The sequence below is a fragment of the Mytilus edulis genome, chromosome 2 (genome assembly GCF_963676685.1).
Source record: "Mytilus edulis chromosome 2, xbMytEdul2.2, whole genome shotgun sequence".
Taxonomy (NCBI): Eukaryota; Metazoa; Mollusca; class Bivalvia; order Mytilida; family Mytilidae; genus Mytilus; species Mytilus edulis.
In genome coordinates, this window is record NC_092345.1 from 46,176,465 (window position 1) to 46,191,185 (window position 14,721).

At 32.1% G+C, this 14,721-nt stretch overlaps 3 protein-coding genes across 3 annotated transcripts; 1 reads left to right on the top strand and 2 right to left on the bottom strand.

The window, feature by feature from the left end:
- Window positions 1-1,168: 1,168 nt before the first annotated feature.
- On the top strand, window positions 1,169-4,311 carry LOC139510868 (uncharacterized). The gene is made up of 4 exons (XM_071297410.1): window positions 1,169-1,613; window positions 1,893-2,087; window positions 2,553-2,659; window positions 3,532-4,311. The coding sequence occupies exons 1-4, from the start codon at window positions 1,169-1,171 to the stop codon at window positions 4,291-4,293; spliced, it is 1,509 nt and encodes a 502-aa protein (XP_071153511.1). The 3' UTR covers window positions 4,294-4,311.
- Window positions 4,312-4,753: 442 nt separating this feature from the next.
- On the bottom strand, window positions 4,754-5,104 carry LOC139510869 (uncharacterized). The gene has a single exon (XM_071297411.1). The coding sequence runs from the start codon at window positions 5,102-5,104 to the stop codon at window positions 4,754-4,756; it is 351 nt and encodes a 116-aa protein (XP_071153512.1).
- A 55-nt stretch (window positions 5,105-5,159) lies between these two features.
- On the bottom strand, window positions 5,160-8,270 carry LOC139510870 (uncharacterized). The gene is made up of 4 exons (XM_071297412.1): window positions 7,641-8,270; window positions 6,748-6,903; window positions 6,438-6,558; window positions 5,160-5,579 (listed from the first exon to the last, which is right to left on the bottom strand). The coding sequence occupies exons 1-4, from the start codon at window positions 8,192-8,194 to the stop codon at window positions 5,160-5,162; spliced, it is 1,251 nt and encodes a 416-aa protein (XP_071153513.1). The 5' UTR covers window positions 8,195-8,270.
- Window positions 8,271-14,721: the final 6,451 nt, after the last annotated feature.

Below are 14,721 nucleotides of genomic sequence, written 5' to 3' on the forward strand. Positions count from 1 at the left end.
TCACAAATGATACCTTAGCATTGCAGCTTTTTTATAGAGTTCGGTTTCGGTGGAAGGGTTGAGCGCAATAAAAAATGTTATTAAACATAACTAGTCTACAATAGCACATAATAAGTGAACAAGTGACAACATGAAAATCCTAACATGTGACTAAATATTCCTTAAATGTTAAAGGGTGTCATTTTATGAACAAAATAAGGAAATCAAGTCTCTTAAACATTTATGAATATGATCATCTTGTGAATATTCTAAACAATAAAAAGGTAATAATCATTATCCACCATATTAAGCACCATTTTTATAAAATTTGGAAATCAGCCATAGAATTACTAAAACCCATAATCATATATCACTTTCCTTATATTGCATTGAAGACTTCTATGTTATATGCCAATGTCAATGATATTTGTTTTTATGCTAAATATTGAAAAGCTGAACTAGGTTTAATCATCAGTGTCTACTTCACTGTAATCACTGTCCTCATCATCAGAAAATTCCTCATTTTCATTCTCAGAAGAGGCCTCCTCATCATCAATGAAATCTTTATCTTCATCATCAATGAAATCCTTACTTTCATCACCTACTTCCTCATTTAGATCATAACTTTCAGTAGAGTCACTTTCACCATCTTCACTTTCCCTGTTATCTTCTTGCTGCTCCTCATTGTCATTGTAGTCTTTTTGCCATTTTTAAACGCCCGTCGTTTTTCAAACAACGAGCGTATCATGCGCTAAAGCGCAGCCCTTTATTTAACAATCATATATAATTGTGTGTTCCATTCTTATGTGTTTACAAATGATAAATGGTCATAGAGCTTATGAAATATTAAAAAACATCCTGGTTTTTAAATTTTTAGTTTTTTTTGTTTTGTTTCTGGTGAATGTTAATTCAGAAAAGTGTATTTTCATTAAAAAAAAAAGGCATTTTTATCATTCAGACTTATTTGACTCTAAACCATGTTCATGGACCTCATTTTAAAAAAGACATTCGGCTGGATTACGTATGAAGATTTATGTTATGTGCTATTTATATAAACATTTCTCTGTTGTAATAGTCGACTTTCATATTATATTTGATGTAAGCGGTTATGCGCAACGTAAGCGGCCAACGTCACGTGATACCCGACAAGTCCCTAAACCGCGAAAACATAAACAAAGTTACAAACAATATGGTAAAACGTTGTGTTTGGGGAACATGCAACAGCGATGACCGGTACAAAGATAAACCGCATATGTCAGGAGTTGAATTCTTCCCTATACCGAAGCAAAAAACAAGAATGCAAGAAACTCTGCAGTGGGTAAAAGCTTGTGGCAGGAAAAATGACACCGTTGCTAATGTCAACAAACATGCCTATGTATGCAGCAAACATTTTATTGACGGAAGACCTACAGCCATGCATCCGTACCCAACCATAGCAACCCTATCAAATCAAGTAGTGCACAAGTCGCGGAAACTTCCCTTTGACAGAGCTATGACCAAAACCATCATGACCACGCCCACTAAAACTCAAACTGAAGTATGGATAGATGTTCAGGCATATGTTATTGTTGAAAATAACACACCAACAGACCAACCTCTTCAGGCAACAGCACATTCCTGTGAAGAATTGAAAGGTAATGAGTGGTATATATATATATATATATATTTACATATTTTGAAATAGCAAGGCATTGACTGATTATACATGTTGTAAGTCATCACACCAAACTGAAGAAAAAAGGGGGGTGGATTGACTGTAACCCAAGTTGCATGCTTTTCTCAATTGATTTACTTGTTTAGGTCTGACACGAGTACAGTTTAGTGAGTGAATAGAATCTGTACAATACGTTAAACATGTGAAAAGTATAAAACTACTTGAGACTAAGATATTTTTCGCCTTTCATTTCCTGCAGGTGATCATAGTTATACAAAGCCTGTGGAACAAAAAGTCAAAATACAGACAAACAGTGTGTCAGTGCAGACAGAGATTTCATTTGATGATATGTCACCATACAGTGATGGTTGCTTTAAAGATAGGGGAGAGTTTAAGAGGCAGTTCATCATGGACGATATATTCAAAAGTGACAAGACTTCCAATTTTTATACAGGTAAAAAAAATTCAAGGTACTAAGCTTGTTAGGTCAATTACAAGTACTGATTTGATCTTCATGACATTAACATTTGAGACAAAAAAAAACCCAGATACACATCAGATCATAACAGAGTCTTAGATTATATCAGTAGTTCTGTATTTGTAACACTTTTAATTAATGTATAGTGAACCACTGTACTATGAATATATTAATAACTGTCGTGGCAGCCAACATATATATATATATGTCCAATAATCAATTTGTACATTTATATATAAAACCACCTGACGAGTACCCTTGGCAGGGACGAAACAGTTAATAAAATTCAGATTACCTATATTTTAATATGTTTAAATATAAGATATAAAGACCATCTTCTAGAAAGCTAGTAAGTTTAAGATTTTTCCTCAATGTGAAAAAAGCAACTAACAAGATATTCATTTACAATATGGTAGTTACAAAAGCAGATTTTTTTTACAGGATTGTCTTTAGCCATGTTCACATGGTTATTTAGTTTTCTTCAGGACAAAACTAGAAACATGGTTTACTGGCACAGTGTTAACACAAATGAAAGGGAAAGTAGTGAGGTAAATACTTATGGATTTATTTGTGTTAAAACAGCCATATTATTTCCACTTCGCAGCTCTACGTGAAATGCCATGTTACTGACATAAGGCTAAGATTCCCTATACTTCATTTGGTTTTCTGACAGAGTTGTCTCACTCAATTTGTTAATTGTAGCTTAGTAAACAATAGTTTAAGTGACCACCATACTATGCTGTATGGACTTCACTCATTGTTGAAGGCTGTACGATAACCTATAGTTGTTAATTTCTGTGTCATTTTGGTCTCTTGTGGAGAGTTGTCTCATACCACATCTATTTTTTATATATACCTGTTTAATATTTGATACTACATGTATATTTTTCAATGTTTTTAAAAAACGAGTTCAAATTGAAGGAAAATATGTCCCAAGTCAGGAGCCTCTGACCTTTGTAAGTCTTGTATTATTTTAATGTTAGTTTCTTGTGTACAATTTGGAAATTAGTATGGCGTTCATTATCACTGAACTAGTATATATTTGTTTAGGGGCCAGTTGAAGGACGCCTCCGGGTGCGGGTATTTCTCGCTACATTGAAGACCTGTTGGTGACCTTCTGCTGTTGTTTTTTTTCTATGGTCGGGTTGTTGTCTCTTTGGCACATTCCCCATTTCCATTCTCAATTTTATTGTAGAGGTGCTGATCAATAATTTGCTTGACGTGTCATAAAACATTACTGATTCAGGTCACTGTAACCTACTCTGTTTGTGATAATCAAATTTGCACAGACAGCAAACTGACAAACAAAAACATGATTTATTTCATTGATTTTGCACCTTTCATATATATAAGAAGATGCCAGTACATTGTATATATTCATAATGTATAAATATTGAAATGTTTTTTTTCTTTTCTGTAGACATTGAAGCCTGGTCCAAAGAGATTGTTGACTATCAAAGAGGAATTAGCAATCACACTTATACGTTTAAGAAGGGGTTTCGATACCAAGTCACTTGGGAATATGTTTGGTATGTCAGAAAGTAGTGTCAGTAGAATATTTAACACCTGGATCAACTTAGTGAGCCATGAGTTAAATTTTCTTATTAGATGGTCATCTATGGAGCAAATAAGAAATAAACTACCCAAATGTTTTAAGTATTTCCCTAAAACCAGATGTATCATTGACTGTACAGAGTTCTTCACACAACGACCAAGTCTTCCTTCAGCACAACGAATAACCTATTCACAATACAAACACCACAACACATTCAAATGCCTAGTGGGAATAACTCCAAATGGTACTTTTAGTTTCGTATCTGATTTATTCACTGGCAGTATTTCTGACAAAAAAATTGTTCAAGATTCAGGATTTTTAGATAACATACAATTTGGCGATGATATTATGGCAGACAGAGGTTTTTTAATAAGGGGGGAATTAGCTTTTAAAGGTGGCACACTGAACATTCCACCTTTCTCTTTTGGCAAACAAATGTGCAGTAATGCAACCACTAAGACTCGCAGAATAGCAAGGGCAAGAATTCATGTTGAGAGAGCCATTGGAAGGTTAAAAAAATTTGCTATTTTACAGGGAATAATTCCTTTGCGTATGAAGCCTATCTACAGTGAGGTAGTAAAAGTATGTGCAATGTTATGCAACTTGGATGAACAGCTTGTAAAATGAATAAATCAATCATGTTAATTGTTTTATCTAAATGGTTTACTTTTTTACATAAAAATATGAAATGTTATGATTGCTAATGGGACAATTATCCAAGTTGTGCATATGTATGTCTTATCACCTATTTCAACTTTCCCAATACTAATGATACAGAAACCTAACACAAAAGAAAACAACATACATTTTTTGTATGTAGTATGTTGTCTTAAGAAGAAAGAACTCCTTATCCTTCAATCAATATAACTTGAGTTCATTCACTGGCTTCTTGTTTTACTGTTATCCAAGATCATTAATCATGCTGTGTCCTTTGTTAGACTTGCCAAGATATAAAATGCAATTCAAGGGAAATGTGGGACGGACAGACGGACCGCATAACAATAGTTAATCACCATCTATGGAGTAGGTGTACATAAATAAATAAGAAGAATTGTACATGTTTGACTAATGTGATGAGTATTTGTATTTATAATTCGTTGTCACATGTTCTCCAAATACTGATAGCATATGGAAGTAAGTGTTCTCTATAAAATTTATCTAGTTTTGTTACCATGTTATTGAAAGAAATTGGGTCAAAGTCTACAGTTGTTACACATATTCCTTTGGTAGTGTAAATCACTAGGTCACATTTGTCAAGTCCATAAATACCCATTTGTCCTTGTATTTGATGGTAATAATCATTCTTATGAGATTTATCTTCTGCCACATCTTTTGGGTTGTCAAAGCGTGCTGAATATGGACATTTCACTTCAATAACTTTTGAAGTGTGACATTTGCATGTGAAAATGCCATCTACGGAACACCCAATGTATGGCATGTTCTCATACAGCAGTAATCCCTTGTTTTGCATACAAGCTTTTTGATGTGCTTTCTTATTTACTTTCATAGAAGTGTAAAGCTGTTTCTTCCTTTTTTCGACCCCAATCTAAAAAAGCTGACGAAGCATTGCTGTATTCCCCCATTAACTGTTTCAAAAGTGAAGGAGGGCATCGGTCTCTTTGGACAGCAGTTAAAACTTTCTCAAAATTTGACGCGGTAATAATACCTTTTCTCATTGCAAACCGAAAATCATTATTTGATTGTCCACGTGTGTTCATTTCTATCAAATCAATATCACCAGAACTGTATTTTAATGTATCTGCAATAGAACCTATGTCATCATTGTTGTTCAATTGGTCCATTACTCTTTTATGTACTATCAAGTTATCACAATTTAAATCAATGTAATTCACTTCCTCTACATGATCATTAGGGTCTCCTAAAATGTCAAGTGCCTGCAAATTTGGAGATATCTGAAATACAGTATATAGAAAATACATTTATACAATATTTACATTTTTTGTAAGAAGAAATAAATAAGTACAGATGATGATTTAAGTTTCAAAAGTTCATATTGGTTTCTGTGGGTAATCATACATATGCAAATTGTTTTTTTATATAGATTAGACAGTTGGTTTTCCCGTTTGAATGGTTTTACACTTGTAATTTTTGGGGCCCTTAATAGCTTGTTGTTCAGTGTGAGCCAAGGCTCTGTGTTGAAGGCCGTACATTGACCTATAATGGTTTACCTTTTTAAATTGTTATTTGGATGGAGAGTTGTCTCATTGGCACTCACACCACATCTTCCTATATATAAAGTTACAATTAACATCAATGCAAAATATAGGAACAAACTTAAATTAATTGAAAGTGTATACATGGACCTACAAACTAAATTCTTAATGATATAACTCCTAGTTTAATCACAATTTCCTGTCATTATTATATACAAATGTATACATAGCATATTCTTATTATGTAAAAAGTTTTATGTAATTATGCTGTGTTATTTCAGAAAGGTTCAATTGACAAACTTAAAGTAATAGTTTAAGGCCAAAATTATAAGGTCAAAGGGACACAACTCCTGGAAAAACAAATTTATGTAGATCACAAGTTTCATAGTTTGATGAAAATATGGGTTTCCTTTGAAATATTTTCTTTTGGCATAGTACTTAATTACTGAAGGCATGTAAGGGTTATAGATTACCTAAGTTAATAGTATTAAAATTCATTTGAACAAAGTCAAATGAAAGTTTGCACGTATGGCTTTTATACAGGTAATTTTGTCTTTTGACATTAATACCAAACTAAAAACATAGTAATGTGTACACCTTTTTAAGGTCTCTTGCTATAGCTTGAATTCTTTCCAAGTTGTAACTTGCCCTCTGATCCACACTTCTGGGGTCAAAGTTTTGTAGGCCACTGAAATCCATGGTAGGTTCTTCATTGTACCTGTAATTAAAAAAAAAGCAAACTATACAATTCTAGTTAAGAATTTGATACTGAAAATATGTTGATCAATATAAATAAGATGTTGGGTTTTTTAGGGATCAATATATAAAATCCAGCAAAATGGGTTCATGAAATGAAAAATAATATAATATCTGTCTAGTTTCAACCCCTAAAATAAATGACGCATACCTTGCTTTCATTATTTTCATCTGTTTAATTGGGACTGGACAGTCATGGCTTCTTGGCCTTTTTTTCCATTGGTTTTCTCCATCTGTTACAGATTTAACCTCAAATGCTTCTATTTCATACAAAGTGGCTCCAACATGCCTACAAGCACCATCTGCCCTGAAAGTTATTATAAGGATTAATCATAATGTGATATTAAAACATGTTAATTTTCTTGCAATGATTATACATGTATACATTGTACATGTGTACTATACGTATTCAATTGTTTAGAAGGTAATTTTAAGTCTTATTTTTTTGTTGTTGTTTTTTTTTTAATTTGTGATTTCTTGTTTTTCAGTTCATTGTCTAGCACTATATACATTAAACAAACAAAAAAATAGCAAAGTCCAGCTTCTCTCTAACCAACTAGTAATGAGGTCACTTTGTAATATTTAAGAGTCAAAGTTAAGCCTAGAGAACTAAGAGATTTCCAAATATTGTCGTTGTAATTTCATAGCACTTGCTATTTCTTTTCTTTTTTTGCTCACACAATATGTGCACTAATGAAAAGTTGACAAGAATTTATAATGTTTCCCTCTTATAGAATCAGTTTATCGCTTGATAGAAATTTCATGTAGTCAGAGGCCATGTCATAAAGAATCCCAGGTGCATAGGTTTGTCTGTATCTATATGTTCATTGGTACATACATTGTACATGTACAAAATAACTGAGTTATGCAAGTACATTAACATTTGTCATTTTTTTTTTCTGTTTAAACCCTAAACATGCTAGAGTCAATCATTAATTAGGGCGAGATCAACAATTATAAATATTAAGATGTAACCTTTTTACAATCGGGTTCCGGAACAAATGCTATATTTTTCACCTAATAATATATATTATGTATAGTTACCCGCCAATGCATGTACAGTAAGCAGTTTTAACCTCTCCATTTTTCTTGTCCATGATGACCCACACATCATATGTTGCCTTGTTTAGATAGGTCTTATCTTTCTGTGTAGGTTTAACTTTGGCCTTGAAAACACATATGTCCCGACTTGGTACTTCTGTATATTGTAACTCCTCTACATACCGATCAAAATAAAGTCTGTAGTCCTCATTGGATTTGTAGGCCTTTAATTTTCGTCGGTCATAGCTAGCAGTACTATGAATGAGGTAGTTAAAGAGGTCATACAAGCTAAAGCTTGGAATGAACGACAGGTCTGACGTATACCCGTCAAGGCTAAAAGGGTCACAAAACCCGTACAATTGTTCTAAATTATGCTTAACACTGGTAACTGATTCATTTTTCCTCATATCTGGATCCAATGGTAAATTTAGCTTATCCACGGCCTCACATAACTTGGTTAGTTTCAGTTTGTTAATATTAGTAACACTTATACCCCGTTCTTTGAGATATTCTTGCAACTGAGGAACTTTAAAGGCATTGAATCTGGCGCCGTCCATCTTGTTGTCAATTAACAAACGATGTCGGGTGTCACGTGATACAAGTTATGTAAAAGCGGGAAAAAAGACGGAACGGTCTAACGGAACAAACAATACGAAAAAGGTCTATTAGGAAATAAAGATAAATATAAAGAAGGAATTGGCGATGTAGACCAAAATCAGGAAAGTGTGGTAAAAATGATTTTTTCCGAAAATTATTATTACACAAATTCTAAGCAAACTAATAATTTAGATAAGATGTTCGAAATGATTTTAAAAAATCAAACAAAATTTTTTGGAATGTTTTTCAAAGGATGCACATATATGCAAGAAACCGAAATGTCCAGTAAATGTCCAACATTTCGACCCTTTCATCTCTAAAAGTAGCATATGAAGGTATATTTTTGTAACATATTTAAATTTACTAGGTGAAAAATAGCTTGTATGCAAACGTTCGTCAAAATGTTAAAGCGGGATCAAATCTGTATCGAATGCCCTTAAGGAAACTCCTACCAATACTATTTTGAGTTCTACTTATCGCACAGAAAAGCATTTACTTAGGTAAAATTTTTCTTAATTTATACCAACGATAATGCAATAACAATATACTATGATGATAATGAGATTTATTTTTTTATACGTGTCTACAGCTGTTTATTGAGCATTTCCAGAAAAATGACTATGAACAAATAAGTAATGGTAGTCAAATATTGCAGTTTGATCGTGCAAGATATGTATAAGGTGAATGAATGAATTTTAAAGCCATATAACTACATTTGTAAAATAAAACCCGTTGTATTATACAAATGTTTAGTTATATAGTAAAAAGGTTATACATGTATGTTGTATTATAAAAAGGCAGACAAAAACTGAAAAATGATATCTTTCTGTCATTATCTAACTAAGTATGAGTTGTTGAAATCAGTTTGTAATTTCTGCAATATAAACATGGAGAGGAGAGAACTTTCATATCAGTTTTACGATTATATGTGTAATATTGTTGGATCAGAGGAGGTTGTAAAAAAAGGAGAAAAGTATTTATGGCTTTAGATAGTGTTATTGAGAATCTAGAGCAAACGTTTATAAGTAGCGGAAGTAAAACGGAAGGGTTCGATCTAGAAGGCAACGACTACGATATAACGATTGTCGATAACCATGTTGATGTATACGAGGGTATACATGATGTGTCTTCCTCTTTTCATGGACTTACACTTATAATGGATGCTACAGACACTAAGCAAGGATTTACAAAGCTTAAAGTTGATGAAACATCAGGAAGATACTTACCGCTATCAAATAAGTGGTGTGAAACATTTGAACAGAGAACGTATGTTTCAAGTAAGCTTTATCTAGAATACCACTTACCTCAACATTATCATGTTATTATTCATGGTCCCTGTGTGCCTTCAAAAGATGGATTGGTTGATTTCGCATACAGTTTCCAATGTAAGAAATTGATTAATCCTTGCAAACAGTGGATTTTCAGATCTACATGGCCTGAGTATTAATTGACTCAATATATTGTACATTACAACATTTTGTCTGTTCCTATTGGAAGCAAGAGTTCGGTTAATGAAGATCTCGAATGGCGTATATCGTTTTCGGTCGCAGATAGACTGCTGGTATATTCGTTTTCGCATACCCAGTTTTTATGTTATGCGTTGTTGAAAATTCTTTTAAAAGATTTAATCAAACAGGAACATCAATATCTCATTTGCTCTTATTTTCTTAAAACAATAATGTTCTGGTAGAATATGAAACATGTCTTCATTACTTTATCCCTGACTACAATCTGTTTGAGGGTAGATTTTTATTTGAACAGCAAACGGCATTACTTGAAATGCTGTATAAAATTTACCATTCATCGTGGAATTATATTTTTCATTCAGCGATTTTTAAAAATTATAGAAGAGCACAGATAATCTCATTATTACCTAATCTGACAGCATCTTCATTGCCATGCCTGATGTATACAAACTTAGCTTTATATTTCGTTCAATCTAATATGTCAAATAAACAACTACTTATTCGTTTATTGAATCAACCAGACAATCATATATATTTTTATATGTTATCAACCGCTGCACTAAGTTCAATGCAGGATTGTCTTAACTTGAAGGAAAGAAATAAATCTGTGTATAGACAATACAGATAATGTTTCGATATTTCAACACAGCCGCGTATTTCTCTTCTGTCAATGCTTGGGCACTGTTGGCATCGTTATTTTATAAATGTTGCCAACACAGGGAATGCCTTCATATACTGAACAACAGTCTTTCTAAATGTACAAGCCTCGCCTATTTGAATTTGCCTGGAAGATTGTTATTCTTGTTATACCTTTTTTGCTCATTAGATCAACAATTCCAATCACCATAATTTCTATTACTTGAAATTAGTATGCTGATAAAATAGTGACTATAAAATGTCTCGAAGTGTGATGGAATATCTAATTTTAATCGTTCAGAGAAAACAAAAATGTCCGAATAAATTTCATCCAATTGTTCCTTGTTTGATTATTGCTTGCATTACGTTTTGGATATTATCAGAAGATCCTGAAAAATGCGTCAGACACAGCAAATTTACTCAGTGTTATGTTTTTACTAGTAATGTGTCGTTTACGCTGTCAATACAAAAAAGCTTTCATTTATTGAGGCAAATATTGTGATGAAGTATACTCATCACAATCATGTAACTACTACTTCATTACTATTGATTTCTTACATGTGGTCACAGCTGTCAATATCCGGGAAAATGATCGTGAACAAATATGGTTAAGAAATGCAGTCTTGCAAGATCTGGATTACAATGTGGGCTAATGAATGAATGAAAAAGCCATATAACTACAACAATTGTAAACAAAGTACTTTGTATTATAAACAGGCGAACATAATCTGTATAAAAGTATCTGTCAAAATTATCCATATTTCTCAATAGTTCACTACAATATTGTAAAGAAAAAGTCAGTACTTTTTAGGAAAGCACACAAATAATAAAGATCGTCTTCTACAATAGTCACATTCCAATATATATTGAAATATTTTGAATTAAATCTTTCATGTGACAGCAAATGCTATGTTTCCCCTGATAAGGTACTGATTATTTTTGAATTTGACAAAATAATTTTTTTATCAACGTAAATGAATGGTGTTTTTTTTTTGTAATTGTTGGTGTGTCCTCCGTACGTGCATTGATACTGTATACGCCACTATAGATATTTTCCAATTAAATGATAATACTTGACATTATCAATGTACCCGAACTTATCTCGGCCTATTGCAATTAAGCATGACGGAGGGGGACAAAGACTTGTGATGTTTTCTTTTGCTCGATGAAAACACACACTTATTTTTTATATCTTTTCAATTACTCGATCTGCTATTTCAATTTTTTTACATTTTTTTCAGAAAATTCTGGATGATTTTATAAACAACAACCTTGTATTGAAATTATTTATGAAGTTACCGGGAGTTAAATGCACATGTCATTGACTGAACACTACACATGGCTGATATATTTAGTTATGAGAGTGTCAATTGTAAAAGTTTTTTAAAGGGAAATTCCGCGATTTTTTACTTATCATCTAATTATGTTCATCTTAACATAAAAAACACATTTGCAAAGTTTTAAATTTATATTCCTTCTAATAACGGAGAAAATCAAGTATTTGTAATTTTTTTGGTTGAATTCTCGAGTGGGTCGTGACGTTTAGCCCGATTTGTTGAATTTTGGGAAAAAATAAAATCTGTTTAACTCTTATAGCTTATCGACAATATACGTAATTAAAAGCGCACAGCTGACGAACGGTCGTAGTTATTAACCACAATATAAGAATGAACGAAAATGAATATGCATAAACCGTTTTGTATTGATTGAATTAAACTCCTATAAAATTATCTCTAGTAAATGTTTTCGAATAAATTTCATTAATTATTGTTGAGATTTTTTTCATAAAATATTTATTAAACATTTTTACTGATATTGAACTAAAAATATTTCAGTTCTATTTACCGTTATTGTTTTGATAATCATTTTAATGCAACTAATGTGTGAGCAGAGTGTGCATATTTTTTGTAAAGGTCACTGTGTATTTCTCGGCTTGAGGTCAATTCGTTTACCTTGTAGCTATTTAGCCGCAGGTGTGAGTTCAAGCGTACACAGGTATGAATGTTGTTATTTGGAAAGGATAAACAGAAAGGATTAGAAAGAGTATGCTGTATTTAATTAAAATACACTAAGATTTAATACACGATGAGAATAAAGATACAATAATTTTAAAAATTGTGTAAATTAATTGAAAATAAAATTCAGATTCGTAATTCCGAAAGTGAATAAAAATAAAAGGAAACAATTTTTGATTACTTTCTTAGCGGCAATTGGCGTAAAGATTCAAATATGAAGTAAAAAATATTAGTATTAATCTTTAATAAATACTAAATGCAATATTACCCAATTTGATATACCATTGCACATCTGTTTGATATCATTGACTTTACCGGAATTACTTAACTTGTATTCAAATCTGGCTGTGTTTAAATGCTAATAAAACTATCGCAATTTTTAAGTTTTTAATTGAAAAAAATACAACATACAACATGCATGATTTTTTTTTAGTTTCTTTTTTACATTTCATTTTCACATAATTAAATTCATAGGACAATCATTTACACAAACTTTTTGTGAAAAGAATACCAATTATCTAAGCTAAGGCATTATTATTTTTGAGGATTTTTTTAAATTCTATGATAATATTTGTGCAATGCTGAACATGACAGCCGTCATTAATCCAAATGAGTAATACAGTAGTTGTAATAAAACTTATATTTTAGTCATGCATAACTGATATTGACGAATTTAGAATAGTTCGTCCATACATCGTTGTTCTTGAAACAATCATTATTAGTATACATATAAGTTTCCTGACGTATAAGCGCCATTGAGGATGAGCTCCAGAGAAAGCAGACTAGTAGCGTTTCGTTCGTTTGTTTATTGGGAAAGGAGAGGAAATGCAACCACTTGTACAGATAAACGACAGAATTACCATACAAGCATTTATAGTCAACACAATCAGAAAGAGTTCCATCGTTGGACGGGGAATTGAAGGCTTCCAAGAATGAACAAGTGACATGTCTAACTCTGAACAGTTAGAAAACGGACTATCGACATTGACCGCTTGTTCTTGATATTTGAAACTGCATGCATATATACGTATACGTTTATGATAGTGATGAGTTCTTGCGTCTGACAAAAAATAAATTCCTGCATGGTTATATCTTGCCATACGTGTATATTGGTTTGTATTAAGGTGATTACTCAAAATCGTTATTTGAAAATCCTGTTTGTTAGATGTAGATTTATTTCAATACAGAAATTTCGTCTATATATTAAGTTACACAAGTGTATAACACGGAGAAGCTCTGAAGGTACATTACTTCAATTTTGTTTGGGTGTGAACCATCGATGTTTACAGCAATATCAAAGAATAAGATGATGATGGTAGAAAGAACTATGGGCGTCATGTGGCAAATATTACATGCATATCGGACCATGAGTTGTCAATCTGTATGAAAAGATTTCCAATGCAACCATATTATTGAGAAGGATTGTTTACATGTTATACTCTCGTACTAGTATTACAGGGTTCTTGTGACGTTCACCTTTGACGCACATCTTTTTAACGATGTTTTAAAAAAAAAAAGACAGAACCAATTTAATGTCATATTTCCCTGTTTTTTAAATATAACTAAAAGTCTTTTATCTGACAAGAATACCACTATTTAGTGGACAAGTAATCTATTCTTTTTTCTGTTATTGAATACCAAGAAAGAAAATATATCCCGAAATTAATTTGAAACTTTGATACTCAATAGTTTCCCAGCAAAATATTCACATCCCTTGGGGATTCTTAGTGTTCGTCCAGTGGCATATATAACAATTGTGATGACGAATCCCTTCCTTTGTTCGAGAACAATCTTATTGAAATACAAATCTGTGATTTTACTATGTCCACAACTTCAATGAACCAAAGCAAAAGTTATACATCGACCTGTATTTAAATCAAATTGGTTCTCTTCTTCTTCTTCTTCTTCTTCTTTTTCTTCTTCTTCTGGTATACAATAGTCCATCGACATTCGATGATAACATACTGTTGGCATACGTGGACTAGTCCATTTATAAAACTTTTAGCCCAATTTATTCAAAGTATATATTTTTTTCTTATGTTTAATGTATACATGTATATATTTTAAATTGCGCTATAGTTCCGTAACTTTCTACCCAGTCGTATAAACGAATCGTCGACAAGTGCGTACATTTTATTAAATCAATATTTCTGGTATGTTCCAATCTGCCCTTCACTATTAATTGACAATGAGTATATATATTACATTTTCCCAAATTCACCCTTGGAAAAAATATTCAAATAGATTTTAATTTCATCAAATCTCATTTTTAGGGTATTATTTATGTTTTTATGAATAATATTCTTTACACCAGAAATATTATTTAAAAACAAGCGTATGAGTTTAGTAATGACAAGTAAGACAGAGTTG

What these genes read in the sequence shown, in the direction of transcription:
- LOC139510869 (XM_071297411.1), bottom strand. Translation starts at nt 5,104, where the DNA reads ATGCCATACATTGGGTGTTCCGTAGATGGCATTTTCACATGCAAATGT.
- LOC139510868 (XM_071297410.1), top strand. Translation starts at nt 1,169, where the DNA reads ATGGTAAAACGTTGTGTTTGGGGAACATGCAACAGCGATGACCGGTAC. An exon ending in TTCCTGTGAAGAATTGAAAG is followed by an intron (nt 1,614 to 1,892) that starts GTAATGAGTGGT and finishes CATTTCCTGCAG; the next exon opens with GTGATCATAGTTATACAAAG. An exon ending in GACTTCCAATTTTTATACAG is followed by an intron (nt 2,088 to 2,552) that starts GTAAAAAAAATT and finishes TTTTTTTTACAG; the next exon opens with GATTGTCTTTAGCCATGTTC.
- LOC139510870 (XM_071297412.1), bottom strand. Translation starts at nt 8,194, where the DNA reads ATGGACGGCGCCAGATTCAATGCCTTTAAAGTTCCTCAGTTGCAAGAA. An exon ending in TACTGTACATGCATTGGCGG is followed by an intron (nt 6,904 to 7,640) that starts GTAACTATACAT and finishes AATAACTTTCAG; the next exon opens with GGCAGATGGTGCTTGTAGGC. An exon ending in TAGCAAGAGACCTTAAAAAG is followed by an intron (nt 5,580 to 6,437) that starts GTGTACACATTA and finishes ACTGTATTTCAG; the next exon opens with ATATCTCCAAATTTGCAGGC.